The following is a 17,207-nucleotide window of genomic DNA, read 5'->3' as shown; positions in this document are numbered from 1 at the left end:
GCCCAATAAGTAATATCTCTGTCTTATCCGAATTTAATAGGAGAAAATTATTGGTCATCCAATCTTTTACATTTTTAAGACTGGTACCATCATATTATCCCCTTTTAAAGTAATTAACTTTTCCATTAGTAATCATAATAATATTTAAAAAAAAAATCTTCATAATGACAATCAGCATCCACTTCAAGGAGGACAATCTTTTTTTTTTAAATCACCTTATTTTACAATACTGTTCAAATGTTAAGAGGTCAATACATTTTTTTAAAATACTTTTAAATTATTTAGATTTTAAATTACTTTTTGTTTTAACAGTGATGCATTTACATTGTCTAAAGTAACAGTAAAGGCATTTATAATGTTACAAAAATATTTTAAATAAATGCTGTTTCTTTTAATTTTTTATTTAAAAAAATGCGTCTTGAAAAAAACGCATCATGGTTTCCACAAAAAATATTAAGCAGCACAACTGCTTTCATCATTGATAATAATAAATGTTTCCTGAGCATCAAATCAGCATATTAGAATGATTTCTGAGGGATCATGAGACACTGAAGACTGGAGTAATGATGCTGAAAATTCAGTGTGCCATCACAGTATAAATTACAATTTAAAATGTATTAAGATATATATTATTACTTTAAATTGTAGCAATATTTCACAATATTACTTTGCTATATTTTTGACCAAATAAATGCAGCCTTGCAGGTGATTCTAATGATTCCCATCCGTATTCTACTTTAGGTATAGTTGTCTCCTATATTACGCTGTCGGTTCACAGAAATGCTTAATCCAATCAAAGCGCACGGCTAATGGAGCCAGGCATTAGCTCTCGAGGTCCAAACATCAAAATGGGAACAAAATGGAGCCAGAAAGCGCTGTAAGCAGAACCAGGAGTGCTTGACAGCTTGTGTGTCTCATCAGGGCCGGATCTGAGGGACACAGTGACAGGAAGAGGCCTGAAGAATGAGGGCTGGACAGAGAGCAAAAAGACACTGCAAAGAAATGAGACAGATGGCTCATCTGCATCGCGATAGGGCGGTTAGTTTGGCATAGTGAGTCAGTTTAGGAAGTGGATTGAAAAGTGTTTCCCAGACTGCCATCACAGCTGGATGAGAATCAGGACCTAGTTTTTACATTGGTCATCAAGTGGTGACCTAACAAAGACTGGCTTTGTCAACATGCAATAATATTGAACTGCTGTGCTGACTTTAACAAAAATACTGTAAACAACATAAGAGTCCGGTAATTTTTTTAGATGTTTGCATATGTGCACTGAGCCGGCCTGGATGTTTTCCTTATGGATACTGCATTTGTGTGTGTGTGTGTGTGTGTGTGTGTGTTTTAATGTGCTTAGATTTACAGCTATTTGATAATCTTCCATTCTCTCATCAGATTTCGTCATTGATCTGCTTATGTTATGGCCATTTTTGTTTATATAAATACAAAATTTAGCTCATACCGATGGCAGAATCTGTGAGATGTGTGTCTTTTGTGTTAATAACATGGATCATAACCTTTTTTTACTGTTCTGATGAAGCTATTTGACACAACAGATATTTACATGCATTCCACAAGACAGAATACTGAATTTACATAAAATATCCTTTTTGGTTCTCTCTTAGGTTTCTCAAAGGAGAGGAACGTTTAATTGATGAATACACTATTACAGGGCACTAGGGATGCTCCGATCCGCCTTTTTCGCCTCCGATACCGATTCCGATACCTAGGGTTCGGTATTGGCCAATACCGATACCGATCCGATACCAGAGAAGTTTTTTTCCCCCATTTAAATAAATGTAGAATTTATATATCTCTGTGTGTGGAACTGATAATCATTCTTTCGCAATCTACTAGATACAGACTACTTCATTATAAAGAAAAATAAAATAAACAATAAATATGAAAAAATATAGGCCTATGTATATTTATAATCTATGACAAAAATGTATCACAAACTAGGTTAGTGGATAATTCGGCAGCAAAAGTTATTCTAGAAAAATCAGTGCACAATAATTTTAGAACTTGACTTGCTGCTCTGTTGTAGTGAAAAAACAATATTTTGTGGGGAACAAATAAAAGTGTTAAAAAAATATGCTTGTGCTAAATATGGTAAAATGTTACACATTGCTATTTGTATGATAGGACAAAACAAATACAGTGCAGCACGAACTGTTTTTATACAGTCTATGAGCACGAAGCGCTTACAATGTGCGCATCCGGTGTGCAGATTGTAGCGCTTGTAAGCGCTTCGTGTTAAAAACTGCAAAGCACAAAGGGAAGAGAAATGATGCGTAGTATATTATTTCTGTGCAACAGTTATTGAGCCTTTCTTTTAACAGTTTTAAATTTCAGTTACTGTGCACATTAAAAACTATTTATACTCACATTAAGCTATCGTATGGCTTCAGAAGTAACACAGAATAATTCGCACAATCGAGAAAAAAAATGAATAAATCTCGTATTGGATCGGCCCTGTCTGACCGATACCCGATCCGAGAAAAATGGCACTATCGGAGCCGATACCCGATATGAATGTCGGATCGGCGCATCCCTACAGGGCAGTACATGAAAAAGTATATTAAATTTTTATCATCTGATTTTTCGACATGATGCCGCTTTTTTATAAGCTTTTACATGTACCTTGTTTGTGGAATAAGCAGAACTGTATTTAGGCGCTTGCTTGTAAAAGAATAGAGGATTTCCATCGTTCTGTACACCCTGCAATTAATGAATGCAGCTTCTTTCTTTTTTTTCCCGGCATATATGCTAACTGGCAGAGGGGAAAGATTTCCTCTGTCTGCATTCCTTATTCCCTCATTCATAGTCTATTAATGTTTAGCTTCAGTCATTTAAACAAGCCCAGTGGTGATGAATTCAAACATGATGAGAAGTGAATGATGTGACTTTTGTGCTGCTGTGGACTCTTGTCCCAGTGATTCTCAAAAGTGTTTGTGTGTATTATGAGAGTTTTTTTTAATTTATTTTTTAAATAACTTCCTGTTCCTCTAATATTCAGTGTTCATTAAAAAAATAGTGAAATTTAATTTCCAGTCTAAAGCAACTAAAGGTGTCCTGTTTTAAAATGATAAACTCCTCAGTTTTTAGAGCTCATCTGTTTCCTGTGGGGTTAGGCTGATGTCTGGTGCAACATGCAATCAAATTTGACCATTTTTAATTTCTTAATGCACACTTCTGGTCTAATTGTGAATGATTCATTGGTGCATGCTGCCCTAAAGAAACATCTTTGGTAATGTTTGTTTAAAATGTAATGAGTTTCTATTTCAGCTGACATCACCTAAGTCACACAGGCATTTGGATAATGCTGAATATTGGTTAAATGGCTATTTTTCCATTGTTTTAGCAAACTCTCATGCGGCCCATAAGAACCAACGGTCTGGCCCATTTTACATGATCCGGCTAATTCCTGATGGACTATTCATACAGAATGCGTTTTTGCATTGAAAAACACAAGATGCAGGCAGTGGAATGGGATAAAATGCAAAGTTGAGACTCAATTTCAACTTCTTTTAACTTGAGCACTGCATTTCATGTGTGAGACACTACGCAAGACGCGAGCGCAATGGACAAACACATCCATCAAACACATGTTTACATAGTTAAAGCAATGGAAAAGCAGCACAGTGGAATGCAAAAACCTGTAAAGGATTACTACTGTATGGTAGATATTTCATGTTTGCATGCAGGTGACAGCTTGAAGGGTGCTGTTATTGTTATTGGTTAAACACTCATCCCTCTGTAGATTTGCTGTAGCTCACCAGATAAATAGTTTCAGATTAGGCCTATAGGAGTAAAATTGGTTGCAAACACTGTTTCATGTTGACTTTCCAGGAGTTTTACCCAAAAACCTGCTGCTTGTGAGCTGAGAGACTTTCTGGACCTGCTGGCCCCGTGAGAACATCAACTTATATTCCCATGATGGAACTGAACTGCATTTCGGCACTTTGATTAATATTTCATGATGCCGTTTGAAAGTCTTCTTGGCTTCACCTTGTTTCGGGGGCTTAAGCAGCTTTGTTTTTTCTCTTGCTGATGTGGTTGCCTATGGACTTTCATCTTTTGTTCTTTGTAGTGCGTTTCTCCATCACACGACAGAACAAAGCCAGTCCCTCTGAAGCCGCTCTGTTCTCTGTGCTATTCCACAAGTTAAATATTTCCACTGATGTCCTCTGTGAGTGACATTTTTTTTTTTTTCTCATGACAAATTTCAGTGCTCACCCTGAGTAATCCCTGAGGGGGGAGAGTGAAAGGCTGGAGCAGCGCTCCTGAGGCGTGTTTGAGTTTGAGAGGGCTCGGGAAAGAGAAGAATAAAGAAAAGGTCACATGGTCATCACTACACTCTCCTCACCTAAAACCAGAAGCTCTGCCTACAATAACAAATTTACAGCGCATTGATAATTGATACCCAGGCAAAAATGTTAGGCTACATGATGCTGTGGTAATTTTAAAATACTGTACTATAAATGTGAAAAAAAAAGTTTATTTTCATAATCTTCTCTAAATATGTTATGCTTTTTCTGTCTCAGAAACAACTCTTTTTATAACCAAGGGCCATGGGGCATAGCTGGGAAAAAGTATTTTTAAGGTGCGGAATTTAATAGGTGAAATCTAGTAATTTCAATAGGAAGCTGCACAATCCAAATGTTGCATGACTTGCTCGTGGTCAAGATGGTCACATGAATTTGGCGCATTGACCAACAAAGTGCTTTGTTTGAAAGTGACTTCTGTGTGAGTGTTGCTTCATGCAGTCGTGGACAATGGACTTTTTTTGCCCGTAAAATTTCATAGAAAAAAATTTCACTGTGACTGCACCTTTAATCAATAATCAAATACTTCATTCTGATCAATCAAGGCATTCATCAGCCAAGCAATTTTTCTAAAATAATTGTATTTTTCCTATAATAACTGTGATGGTTTATTGTCTCTCATATCATTCCACACTCTTATTCTTGCATATTTAATATTGTAATAAGTGGACTAATGTACAGTCAGCCATTCGTTGTAGGGAACACAGGGTTTACTTTGCGATTAATATACAGATGACTGCAATATTTCTTATTTCATTGTATAACATATTTCACCTCTTTAGACTCCAGTCAAATCCCAATGGATAAAATCAGCTCTTGCCCTACTTAATTTCCACCTCAATATTCTCTTTCACTTGTGCATGTCACATTACATAAGTTTAATGGGTTGTTGATGCTGTTTTCTGTTGTCAAATACAGTGATTGTTATGATGCCTCCAGATGCGTATCTGGATGATGAACCAGAGCATATGTCTGCATTTTGGTGATATAAGATATTGTGCATCAAGACACATCAAATATGTTTAAGAATAATAAAATACAGGACGAACATCCCCATTTTAAAACCCATTTGGTTAAGGATTTAGGTTATTTTCCTTAGAGCGGTTCATTAACATTCTGTTGGCAGGGTGGTTGACAGCGTGATTGGACAATGTGTCCATTTTTTGTCCTCGCTATGTAAATCAACAGCTCTTAGTAAAATAAGCTTAATCCAACACCAAATGGATTTTAAAACTAGGTTGGGACTTTTGTATACTTCTGTATTATACACAGACAGGTTCGACGTGCCTTGAAACACAATCACCGAAATTCAGAGAATGTGCACACACACTTTGGCTCATCCATCACATGTACTTTCTATATGAACATCTGGGTAGAGGCCTGAGAGGCGGGAATGGAGGGGCAGGGGAAAAGATAACAAGATTACTGGGATGTGCAACAGTTTATGTGCTAATCCATTTAAAGTGGCTGCAGTCTGTCAGGATATTGAATGGACTTTCTGTGGTTGAGACAGACACTAGGGTAATGGTGATTTAAAGGCCGACTGTCCTTCATGGCTGGTTGGTAGATTCTTGCCAAATTAGCTATAATCTGATGCTGGCATGATGTTGTAATGCAGTAAAGAGCTATTAGAAAAGTCATCTATACTAGTGGTTGTCAACCAAGAGGCCGGGTCCCACTAGGGGACCACAAGATGGCTTAAAATAATTTATATTTATTTATACAAATGCACACTTCACAAGATCTCACAACTGGATCTGACTAAGTTTGCAAGCTTTGTGAAATTAAATGTTCATTAGTCATTCAAAGATTTGTTTAAATTATATAAATGCGTATTTGCTGAATGCTGACGGCAAACAAGAAAGTATTATAATGTTTGCCTTTCTATTACTAATAATATAAAAGCAATCGTTATAATACTTTTTGTATGCATTATAATTCCTTTGTTTAAAAGTTCTATCTGATTATTAGACAGACTTCTATCCGTATTAGACAGAACTGAATGACAACTGCGAACAAGAGGGAGAATGTGAGCACTGTGTGCTCAGGCGCTGCCGCTGTCAGCGCCGTCAAAATAAAAGTCCGTCGCGTCCCGCCTCGAACGCATCGGCCAAACAGGAAAACTTAACGGCCGATGTCGATATTTAAAAAATGCCAAATATCGGCCGATATATCGGCCTTGGCGATATATCGGTCGACCACTATTTTTTACTGTATATTTTCCCCCCTTCTCAGTGATTATGAGTCCAGTATTTTGGCAGACTAATACAATAAGCTGTAATGTAAAAGCCTGAAATCATATCAGTCAGTTTTTGTGAAGTCTGACTAACAGACTTGTAATGTGATTGTAGCTCGGCCTCGTCCATTTATACAAGTTATTCACGTTATCAAACTATAAGACTTCTTTAAATTGAGTTGGCTAGCTTCATGTGAAACTGTATTTCATGCTGTCTTTCTTCAGGATGGTGAAGTTGCTAAATACTGCAGAGGCGTTGATACGTAAACACAGGAAGTGAAGTGCTCAGGTTCTAACGTTAGTATCATGAAAATTTCCAAAAGGAGCTGTTTTTGCGGCATGAATGGTCCGAGTGTACTGAGAAGGGAGCTTTGGGTTGAGAAAGTGAGACTATTCAGGAGTTTGATTTTTAGTAATTTTTTTAGTTTTTTAGTTTTTGAAAGACGTTCTGCTTTATGTTCACCAAGGCTGCATATATTTGATCAAAAATACAGTAAAAACAGTAATATTGTGAAATATTACAATTTAAAAATATTACAATACTACAATTTAAAATAATTGTTCTCATCATTACTCCAGGCTTCAGTGTCACATGATCCTTCTGAAATAATTCTAATATGCCTTTTTGCTGCTCAAAAACATTTCTTATCGTTATTGATGTTAAAAACTGTTTGGCTATGTTACATTTTTGTGTAAACCGCAGTTTTTTTCCCCCTCACGATTCTTTGATTAAACAAAGTTCAAAGGAATAGCATTTATGTGAAATGGAAATCTTTTGTAACATTATAAATGACTTGATCAGTTGAATTACTGAATGAAAGTATTAATTTCTTCTGTCTAATGTAGCCCAGTGTGCATGGATGTTTTAAAATGAGTACCGAGCTGTTCAGTATGTGTTCTTGTTTGAGCCAAAACACCTCTGTCATCCTGCGTGTTGTGTAAAGCCCTTAAGGATGGTAACAGCTGCACGTGTACACATCCATTCTCTCTTGTACATCACTCAGCCCTCAACAAGCTCTCTGCCCAGGGCTGCAGCACTATGCTGCATCTTATTTAACGTGTGTGTGTGTGTGTGTGTGTGTGTGTGTGTGTGTCTGTGACAGACTAACATGTAATAGGCCCGCAGCTCTTTAAAGTGTGCCGCCTTAATTCGGATTACAACCTAGAAGCTTGAACACACACTCAGGGCAGTGTTGTTTTCTTTATAGTCACACAGGCCTAACATTTACATTTTTGTTTGCCGATGGTGTCGGATGTATTAAGAAAATCTGCTGATCTGCTAACAAACGTGTAATGTCAGGGCTCGAAATTAACTTTTTTACTTGGTAGCACTGGTGCTCCCTAATATTAACCAATCTAAAATCTGCATTAAAGTTAAAAATGTAAAGATGAAGTTTAATTTTGTTATGTAGCCTAACGTTTCATAGAACGGCAGACAGGTCACCGTATCAACACTCAGAAGGCACATACTCTGAGCGTTTTTAGAGAAATGAAAACGGGTCGCACGACAACAATTATATGCACTCGCACAAATGCTCCCAAATATATTTTGAGGTCGCACAGATTAAATTTCGGGAGCATATGCGACCAAAATGGTCGCAATTTCGAGCCTTGAATGTGATGCTCTTGATATTGTTGGATGGAGTGTCTTTACTCTCCAACATACTAAAGTCATTATCTTTGGGAATATGAGAGTTTCCCTATAGCACTGGCTGATTGCCTGCCCAAACCACAGAGGAGTTCAGTAACAGTTCAGCGTGATCAGTAATATAGTATTGAGCACAGTGAGCTGTTGTGATCCAATGCGGTGGTTGTATTTTGATGGAGTATTACAGCATGCATGCATTAATCTTCTTGTACAGATCTAAACTGGTTTAGCAACTGCTATATTTCTGCAGTTTTGTGTGTAAACTGCATCTGAACAGCGAAACTGCCTCAAATGAAGTAGAATATTTTTGTAACATTAAAAATGTATTTACTGTCACTTTTAATAAAGTTAATGCATCTCTGGTGAATAAGTGCAATTTCTTTAAAAAATCTAAATCAAATTTACATTGGCAGTGTAATGTGTGAAGAAAACAAACAAACAAAAAATATATAATCTATGAACAAAATATGTGTGGTACATCATATTTTCCAGTCAAGCTGTAAATTTCTCTAGTTATGCAAAACAGAATGTTTAAAAATATGTATTGTTTTACAATTAAATTTTATGTTTATTCATTTAGCAGACATTTTCATCCAACGCGACACAAGCATATGCAGCTATGAAACTAGCCTTAGCGAGATAAAGTTCTTGGGCATTTTATTTGCAAATGTTTCAAATTTGAGATGTTGTAGAAGCGTTCATGACATTTCAGAAAAAGTTTTAATTTGATTTTCTTACACTGCTGGACAGTTTTAGTATACAGATTACTAGTTAATTAATTCGTAAGACTGCAAAATGTATGTTAAGAGTCCAAAAGAGCCCACAGTTGAAAAGAAGGGAAGAGACCCGAAATGCAAGCCAAGAACACAGGATGTAAACCCTGCACTACTGTAGCTGAAGGGGAAACTGAAATGCTGAGATGCTGGATCCTTACAAACCCCCCTCTGTGGTAAGATGAAGAGCTTTCTGGGAATGTAGAAGCTTAGGATAAAAGAGAGATCAAGAAGAAACCTGTGAGAGACTTGCTGAGGTCAAACAAACAGTCATTCTTCAGCTGTCATAGCAGAAGTTCAAAGCGATCAGGCTTCTGTCTGTATGAAGAGAGTCAAACATTTCTACGTAGACACAAATTGATGTTCTTGTGGCAAATTGGACGTGAACATCCTCACAGAAATTGAACCGTGAGCTTTTGGATTCGCTAAAAAAATCAAAGTTGATTGACCGAAAAGGTTTTGTTTCAGTCAGATAAAAACCACCAGTACTGTCTCCATTGTGTGTAGACCAAAATATTGAGCTTCAAGAAGCCCCAAGACCCTTTCAGATGCCTTAAATGCGAGGTCTTGTTTCAGGGTGAGGTCTGACTCACAGCATGTTGAGTCTGCAAATAAAGTAGGCGGCGGGACCCAAGGCTAATCTGCTCTAGCAGGGGGCACTTCACACTGGAACTGCCTCAGACCACAATCTCTCTCTCTCTCTCTCTCTATTCTTCTCTCGCTCCTCTTCATGCTGAGCAGCAGAAAGATAACCTTCCTGGAACCCCATGTCTCAGAGAAACTATGATGCAATCAGGAAAAGGCAGGCCGGTCTGGTTCCTGAAAATAATGCTTTTGCTGACTTCAGATTATGGACAGTTCAACTGTAGTTTCTTTACATTTTAGGAGGTTATTTTTTCAGCCTCAAACTTATGACTATTTCATGCTAATGTTCATTGAGCTTTTTTGTAGCCTAGCAGCAGTTTTATGCAAAACACCTAAAAATTCAAAAGGATGCATTTAGTCATGACAGAGTTGTTGTTTAAGTGTCATTTAGCAAGTGGATTTTCATCTTATAGTCACATGATCTTGAAAAGTAATAAAGCATTTTCATGCAAAATACTTCTTAATTTATTTTTAATGGTAAGCAAAATCGATTTTATGTCCGATTTTATCTAGGGCTGGGTATCGAGTTCGATACTGATCCTGCTGAGGGATCTCCTCACGCTGTCCGGGGACAGCGTCATCACCTGGTCGCCGGGAGGAGGTGGAGTCTTCTGTGCAGTGGTGCTGTTTTGTGCCTCAAAGTGAGCGAAGAAGACGTTCAGCTCGTTCAGCAGGGAGATGGTGCTGTCACAGGTGCGTGGTGGGGGCTTGTAGTCCGTAATGGTCTGCATCCCCTGCCACAGGCTCCGAGTGTCTCTGCTGTCGCTGAAACGATGGGCTATCCTCCTGGAGTACTGTCTTTTTGCCTCTCTGATGCCGCGGGAAAGGCATCAGAGTCTATGATGTCTATAATCTAACATTATCAAGCTGAATTTGTTCTGACACAGTTTAACTCTGAGTTTTTGTCATATTTTATTACCATGTTCTAAACTATAGCGAATAAACTGTGATAATGTGAGAAATGTTGAAGGTGTCTGAATAAATATTGGTTTGACTATCTATTTGATAAATGAAGTTAACCAACTAACATTATACATACTCTTTTGGTTTCTGTACCCAATATTTAAAAAATGTACAAATGCAATAAAAAATATTGATATCGGTACTCTGTATCGGCAAGTACCAAAAATAAAAGTATCGGTATCAGGCGAGTACTTGAAAAAGTGGTATCGGTGCATCCCTAGTAAGATGTGTCACTGGCTTAACTAATAGTGAGCTTTGCCTCCAAATACTGTTACAAACACTATTATAAATTATTTCAATACATCCAGATATTCTGAAAGTTAAACCTTGTTTTGGCTGGTATATGAAAATAAAACTTCAAATAATGTTCTGCACAATAATACTGGAATAGGTTTGTGCATTCATTTGTGTGTTGTTGTCTCTCTTTGTCTCAAATTTGTGATAATATTTATATTTGTATGTAAATGTAAGTAGTTGTTTGCATATTTTCCAATGACTCAACTTCTACTTTTGTCATCTTACCCCTGATGTTGGTTAAGTGCCGTCATTTGAAATCACTTGTTTTTTAAATTATGAAAAATTATTTTTAGTTGATCAAGAAATAGAATTAAGAGTATTAGTTGTACCTCTCATTTTTGCTTGCCTAGCAGTGTTGTGTTATTCATATTATTAGCTCAAATTAAACTTTACTAAACTTAACGTTTCAGTTACCAAGGCTTTCTAATTTTATGTTTTTTTCATAGTTTTTCATGTACTTTATTTTAATTACCTAGGCACTGCATGGTTCTGACCTCACGTTATGCCTCTCTCTCTGTCCACCCTTCCTCTTCTCTCTGTAGAAAAGTTGGTAGCCTATCAGAGGGAGTTTCACGCCCTCAGGGAGCGTCTGCGTGCGGCGGAGCACCAAACCCTCCAGCGCTCCTCTGAGCTCAACACCATCCTTGAGCAGTTCAGACGGGCCATTGCAGAGACCAACGGCAGCAAAGATGCTCTCTCCAACTTCTCAGGTTACTGGATGTTAACATGGATCTACACAAAAGAGTTTATCACCGTATTATTATCTGTCATGCAGTGAATTGGCATATGTTCCACAAATTAGTGGGAACAAATATATCCTTTGTATAGCTGCTTCCTGTTTTCTAATTAGCAAACAGTTTATTTACCTACACGTTATTAAAGAGTGCAGCAGTGCCTGTTCACTTTTTCAGTTGCCCTGAAGAATTTTTCCTATTTATTTTTCCCATAGGGATTAAATAAAAGTTATAAGCCATGAACAGAAGCGACCCAGCTACGAGGTGAATTATAACATTAAACGCATTGAATCAAAAAAGTATTTGAAAATTAGACAAAAAGACAAAGCCAAACTTGAATGTAATGGGGGGGTTGTTACATTTCCAAGGAACAGCTGTCTTAGACTTCAGTTCATAATGCAGTTGTGCCTTAAGTTTTGTTTGATTTACCTTTTTGGATAATGTATTTAAACTGCTCTCAACTGCTTCTAAGTACTGAGGATCAGTAATTGAGTGTACAATATTTATTGAGTGAACAATAATTATATTTTAGCATTAGAAACACTACTGTGACTAAAGAGTTTACATACTGGTGTGGATTAACCATTACAGAAACATAAAAAAATATTTTGTAATCACCAATAGTGTTAGTTTAGGGTGGCTGTGGCACAAACCTTACATTGGTTGGTGGTCTAATAAATTTGTTAAGCACTGTGTATTGTAAGAATGCTGAAGTACTCTGGTTTCTTACAGATGAGACACAGAAGTTGCTGAAGGAGTTGGCTCACAGGAAGCCCCTCCAGGTGCCAAATATCTACCACCATCTGCCTCACTTGCTCAACAATGAAGGCAGCCTGCACCCTGCCGTACAGGTGGGACAGGGACGTACCGGAGGTGAGCCAAACAACATGCTATTCATCAGCAATCACAGTAGATCATTATCAAACATCTGATAAACCGACTGAAATATCACTCTCTTCAAATCAAAGCTGAAGTTTGAATGTCCTTTGAATATGACCAAACATTGATTAATGACTAAACTGTGCTAGTTTTCACTGTTCTTTAGCCAAGTCCACTAAACAAATGCTAATCACTGTTATAGCCTTGTTAAGACTCAGAGCTGTCATGTGAGGTTTGTTTTTCACCCTCCATTCCTCACATTTTCACCCAAACAGTGGGGTATTGCTGTCTGCCGTGTCCTTGCTTGTCGTATTATGTTACACGGCTGTTATCCAAGGGCTGTCACAGGCCCGGTCAGTGTGTTGGAGTGGAAGCTGCAGCCAGCAGCCCTGAGACATTTTGTCCCTCCTTCACACACCCACAACAGGCCTATCAGATTCTCATTAGAGGAATCAAGCCCTCCTGGGTTCAGTGAGGGTTACATAGATAGAGGATAGTTGCGCAGTTGTGAAATCTTTTGAGTTATGAAACCATTATAATGCGTTTTTGGTTTAAATTAAGGTATTAGGATTGGTTGTCATATCTCATATCCTAGCATATCATTAAATTTGACATAAAATTGATGATACATGAAATAGCAGATCGATCATTCATTCATTCATTCATTCATTCATTCATTCAATATTAGCTACCATATTGGCTGATATGAGGTATTTAACTGTGCACACTCATTTCTTCCTGTTTTTACATTTTGAACATTATATATTTATTTTCTCCTCCCTTTGAGTTGTTGAGTTTATTAATTTTTCTTTCTGAACTATGCACGAATATGTGGTTAGTTGCATTTTGCATAGCTTTTTTCTCTTCCTGCTTCCTGCAACCCTACTGGTAATTATGAATTTTGAGTTTTCAAAACATAAGTAATTAAATTGGAACTGGACAGGAAAACTGGAAAACTTTTGTAAGCGGACAGCAGTAAATGTGTTTTACTAGCTCAACACATGAACAAACACTAGGCAAAATATATAAGTTAATTTTCTCTTCCCTTTTCTTTTTTTGTCCAATCTGTGCATAACTATATGGTTAGTTGCATTTTGCATTGTTGCTTCTCTTCCCCTTGCTTTCACAACCAGTGCAGACGTGCAATGATGTGCAGCACATTTTTGGTTCACGCCCTACCAGTTAAAAACTATCGCATTATACTGGGAAATACCTCAGATAAATTGTCTGAAGGAAATGAGACTGAGAAAAAAGGAAATAAACTGGAATCCTGGTATATTTCTGCTGTATGTAAAGTATCCATAAGTTGACCAGAACTAAACATAGTGGTTGTGATTGTAGGGATGTAAAAAATATTTATCTCTTGAATCTCTTAATTATTAATGTGCATATTGTAAAGTCAATGTCCCCTCAATGTCTGTAGTGCTTGCAGCCCTTTTTGATTGGCTGGGCTTTTTTTTTTTTTGGCGTAGTGACCAATCCACTGATTTGGCTAATCGACACCCTAAGCCTGGAGCTGTCGTGCTCTTTTGTGGTGCACTCTATTTTGTTCTTGTTTGTGTGACACATTGTACCGCACTATACTGTATCAGGCAGTATGTGGGTTAACGACAGATGAGTTAAGGCAACGGCTAGTTGGCTTTATTACAAGCGACATCCTATGCTGGGACAGACTGCAGTGAATGACAACAATGACGTTAGAGAATGTAAAAAAAAAAAACCTTGTGTGACTGACCCCTGTCACACGAGGAGGTTGTTTTTCTGAGCATATGGGAAAAGCAGAGAGAACTCGTTGTTTTTGGAAAGCTGAAGCCCACCAGTGCTCTACGCCCGCCTCCTCCAAACCCACAGACGGACCTCTCCTGCTGGCTACATTAATCTCAGCCTCCTGTTTCCAGACTGTCTGTGGGCAAGACTGCGACCGGCTCTGGCTCGTGCCCGTGCCTGCGGTCCCTCTCTTCTCAATGAGATCGTGGCTTAGAGGGCTATTTTTAGAGCTGTAAACGGGGACATCTTCTTCTGCCCAGACCCTAGAGACTGTGCAACATATCTCATGCTCAACACTACCCCCTGATCGATATAGACTCGGGTTTGTGAACAATTGTTTGTTAAGAGTACATTGAGATCTACAATATTCATGTCAGTTGTATGAACAATAACTAATGATCTAATAATAAGCATTATACAAGGAAAAGTTTTTGAATAATATTTATACCATTCATATTTAAATTTAATGACTCTGAATGTCATGTGGTGTAACCATCATGTAAAAATTTCAGTTGTAAAATATATATATATTTTAAGCTAAAGTTTTTATAAATGTTATAAATTATAAATTCAGAAAGTTTTTGTAGAGTTTCACCAGTTTCTGACTTTTTACAAATGCCGTTGTCTCATTATAAAAAGATCACAATTTAAGAGACTTCTTGACATTGACGTATTTTTTCTGCATGTTTTTGCATGCTTAATACACCACATGACTTTTTTTGGTCGCACCACATTATTTTGGCAGGCAAAATTTTCTCAAATAAGCATTGAAGAAATCAATGTTTCATTTCTTAATGTTTAATGTTTTTAAAAGCAATAATAATGAAGGAATATGCCAAATTATTTCAAGAGTTTCATTCTTGTAATTATTATTTTTTCTTCATTATGATATCATGAAAGTTGTACCACCCTGATTTATTTTCTTTATGCCCCTAAATATATAAATGTATTTTCAGGTCTAATTCTCGCTATTAACAAACAATAAACTACGATTTTTGCCTCAAACTCCTAATTTGCTGCTAATTAATAGTTAGTAAGGTAGTACTATAGCTAAGTTTAGGTATTGGGTAGGATTAGGGATGTAGAATATGATCATGCAGAATATGTGCTTTATAAGCACAAATAAACAGCCAATATGTTAATAATAGGCATGCTAATAAGCAACTAGTTAATAGTGAGAATTGGTCCTTATACTAAAGTGTTACCTGAATTTTAATTGAAAACTAAAAACATGTTCAATTAATGAGCATTATGCAATATATTATGTAATGTAATGCTGTTAATTTATTTAATGAAAGTTATTATCAGTTGTTAATGAGTAAATCTAGCTTTAGCTTTAGAGTCTCAATGGGGGTCCCTAAACCTGCAAAGGCTGAAAACCCTTGATATACACAATTAAAAAAAGAGGTCTGAGAAGTAGAGCCCGACCGATATGGGTTTTTTGGGGCCGATACCGATATATCAGCGACTGGCTCATATCGGCCGATAATATCGGCAAAACGATATATCGGTTGGGCTCTACTGAGAAGTCTGAGAGGATTGTTTTAGAGACGCTCACATTATAAAAATGTTCAACAATATAGGATTTCAGTGAAACCCCCTACTGTCTCAAACACACTGTTTTTCTCCCTCAGTAAGGCACTGTAACATCCCTAGAGACCGTCTGTGTATAAATCTGCTGTAGTTTAGTCTCAAGGCACGTTGAGTGGCTGTCTCAAAGAGAAGCATGCAGACTTCACATACTGCTGCTGAGGAGTGAAGAAAGAGCATTCTGGGAGAATGATGCAGCTCAGCGGCTCTTTATGTAACCGAGCGCCTCAAGGCCAAATGCTACTTTTGTGAAAGAGAAGAGGTGGCATAGGAGAGGATGACTTGTGTTGAATGCACATTAACTTAAAAACATGCTTTTTTTTTTGTAATGTGCCACTTTTATTTTTTTCTTTCTCTCAGGTGCTTTACCTCTCTCTGTGATAAACTTCTGCTCTTTAATGTGCTCTCTCTATCTCTGTCTCTGTCTCTCTTTGATCCTCAACCTACTTTACTCCTTACTCACGTGGTGCTACCTCTCAAAACACTTTCTGTCTTGCAGTGGCAAGCAGTGCAAAACGAGGACATATTTTACTATCTTCTGTGTGTTGCTGATGAAGTGTGACAGAGCTTCTGTCAGTCTGTCACTCAAATCGGCGCACACACACACAAAAACCCATAGCAGTTCAACTTAAGTACCTGTATGAAAAGTGCTCCTGTCCATTGCAGATTATTTAGTCTGCATGCTTTTCAGCATTTTCAGAGTTTTTAAGTAAGCATGCATATCACCAATATGATTTATCTCATGGATTTTCATATTCAAATATTCAGGTTTGCTATTTAAATCATGTCCAGATTTTTTTGTGGTTTGGAATTTTTATTTATTTTTTTTTGGTAGAAGAGGATGAGAAATTTTCGAAACTCATGAAGATATGCATGAAGGCTGTTATTATCAGTGTGTCCTACTGTCTATATAGAAAAATCAAAGAAAATAAATTATATTTATAATAAATGTTAATAAAATGTTTATTAAAAAATAACTCAGATAGATAGATAGAATTTTATTCAAAAATTACAGAGGTTATTTTTTTATATTAATTTTAATTATTATTGTTATTAATATTATTATTATTTTATATTGTTTAAAATGTTTTTGGGGGGAATGTATGGAGCCCCATGACGTGATATTGCAAAATGTTATCGTGGCCAAAATAAGAATTTATTCCTTCACTTTAGTTTAATTGTGGTCATGTTGTACTAATATATTTCTTTAGTTTAGTTAAATTGTGGCCATGATTTAACTACATTAAAATTGGGGAACAAATGTATACAACATTGCCATGATTTTACTAATTCAAGGGAACAAATTAATCAAATATGGCATTGACTTTATAAGCAAGGTAACAAATATCT

The 17,207-nt window shown here is 36.9% G+C and overlaps 1 protein-coding gene across 5 annotated transcripts in view; it reads left to right on the top strand.

Annotated features, from left to right (window-relative positions):
• The window catches only part of mgat4a (alpha-1,3-mannosyl-glycoprotein 4-beta-N-acetylglucosaminyltransferase A), a 55,065-nt gene that overhangs the window by 6,710 nt on the left and 31,148 nt on the right, over positions 1–17,207 (top strand). For all 5 annotated transcript variants that reach the window (XR_001634265.1, XR_001634264.1, XM_016486482.1 and 2 more), the window contains exons 3-4: positions 11,430–11,597; positions 12,354–12,494. Coding sequence is in view for 3 of the 5 variants with exons in the window: in XM_016486482.1 (XP_016341968.1) it covers positions 11,430–11,597; positions 12,354–12,494 (309 nt within the window). In the remaining 2 variants the exon portion in view is untranslated. The remainder of the gene's footprint in view (positions 1–11,429; positions 11,598–12,353; positions 12,495–17,207) is intronic.

The sequence above is a fragment of the Sinocyclocheilus anshuiensis genome, unplaced genomic scaffold (assembly GCF_001515605.1).
Source record: "Sinocyclocheilus anshuiensis isolate Anshui unplaced genomic scaffold, SAMN03320099.WGS_v1.1 scaffold9, whole genome shotgun sequence".
Taxonomy (NCBI): Eukaryota; Metazoa; Chordata; class Actinopteri; order Cypriniformes; family Cyprinidae; genus Sinocyclocheilus; species Sinocyclocheilus anshuiensis.
The sequence above is the reverse complement of the archived record's forward strand: the minus strand, read 5'-3'. Positions and strand labels throughout refer to the sequence as shown.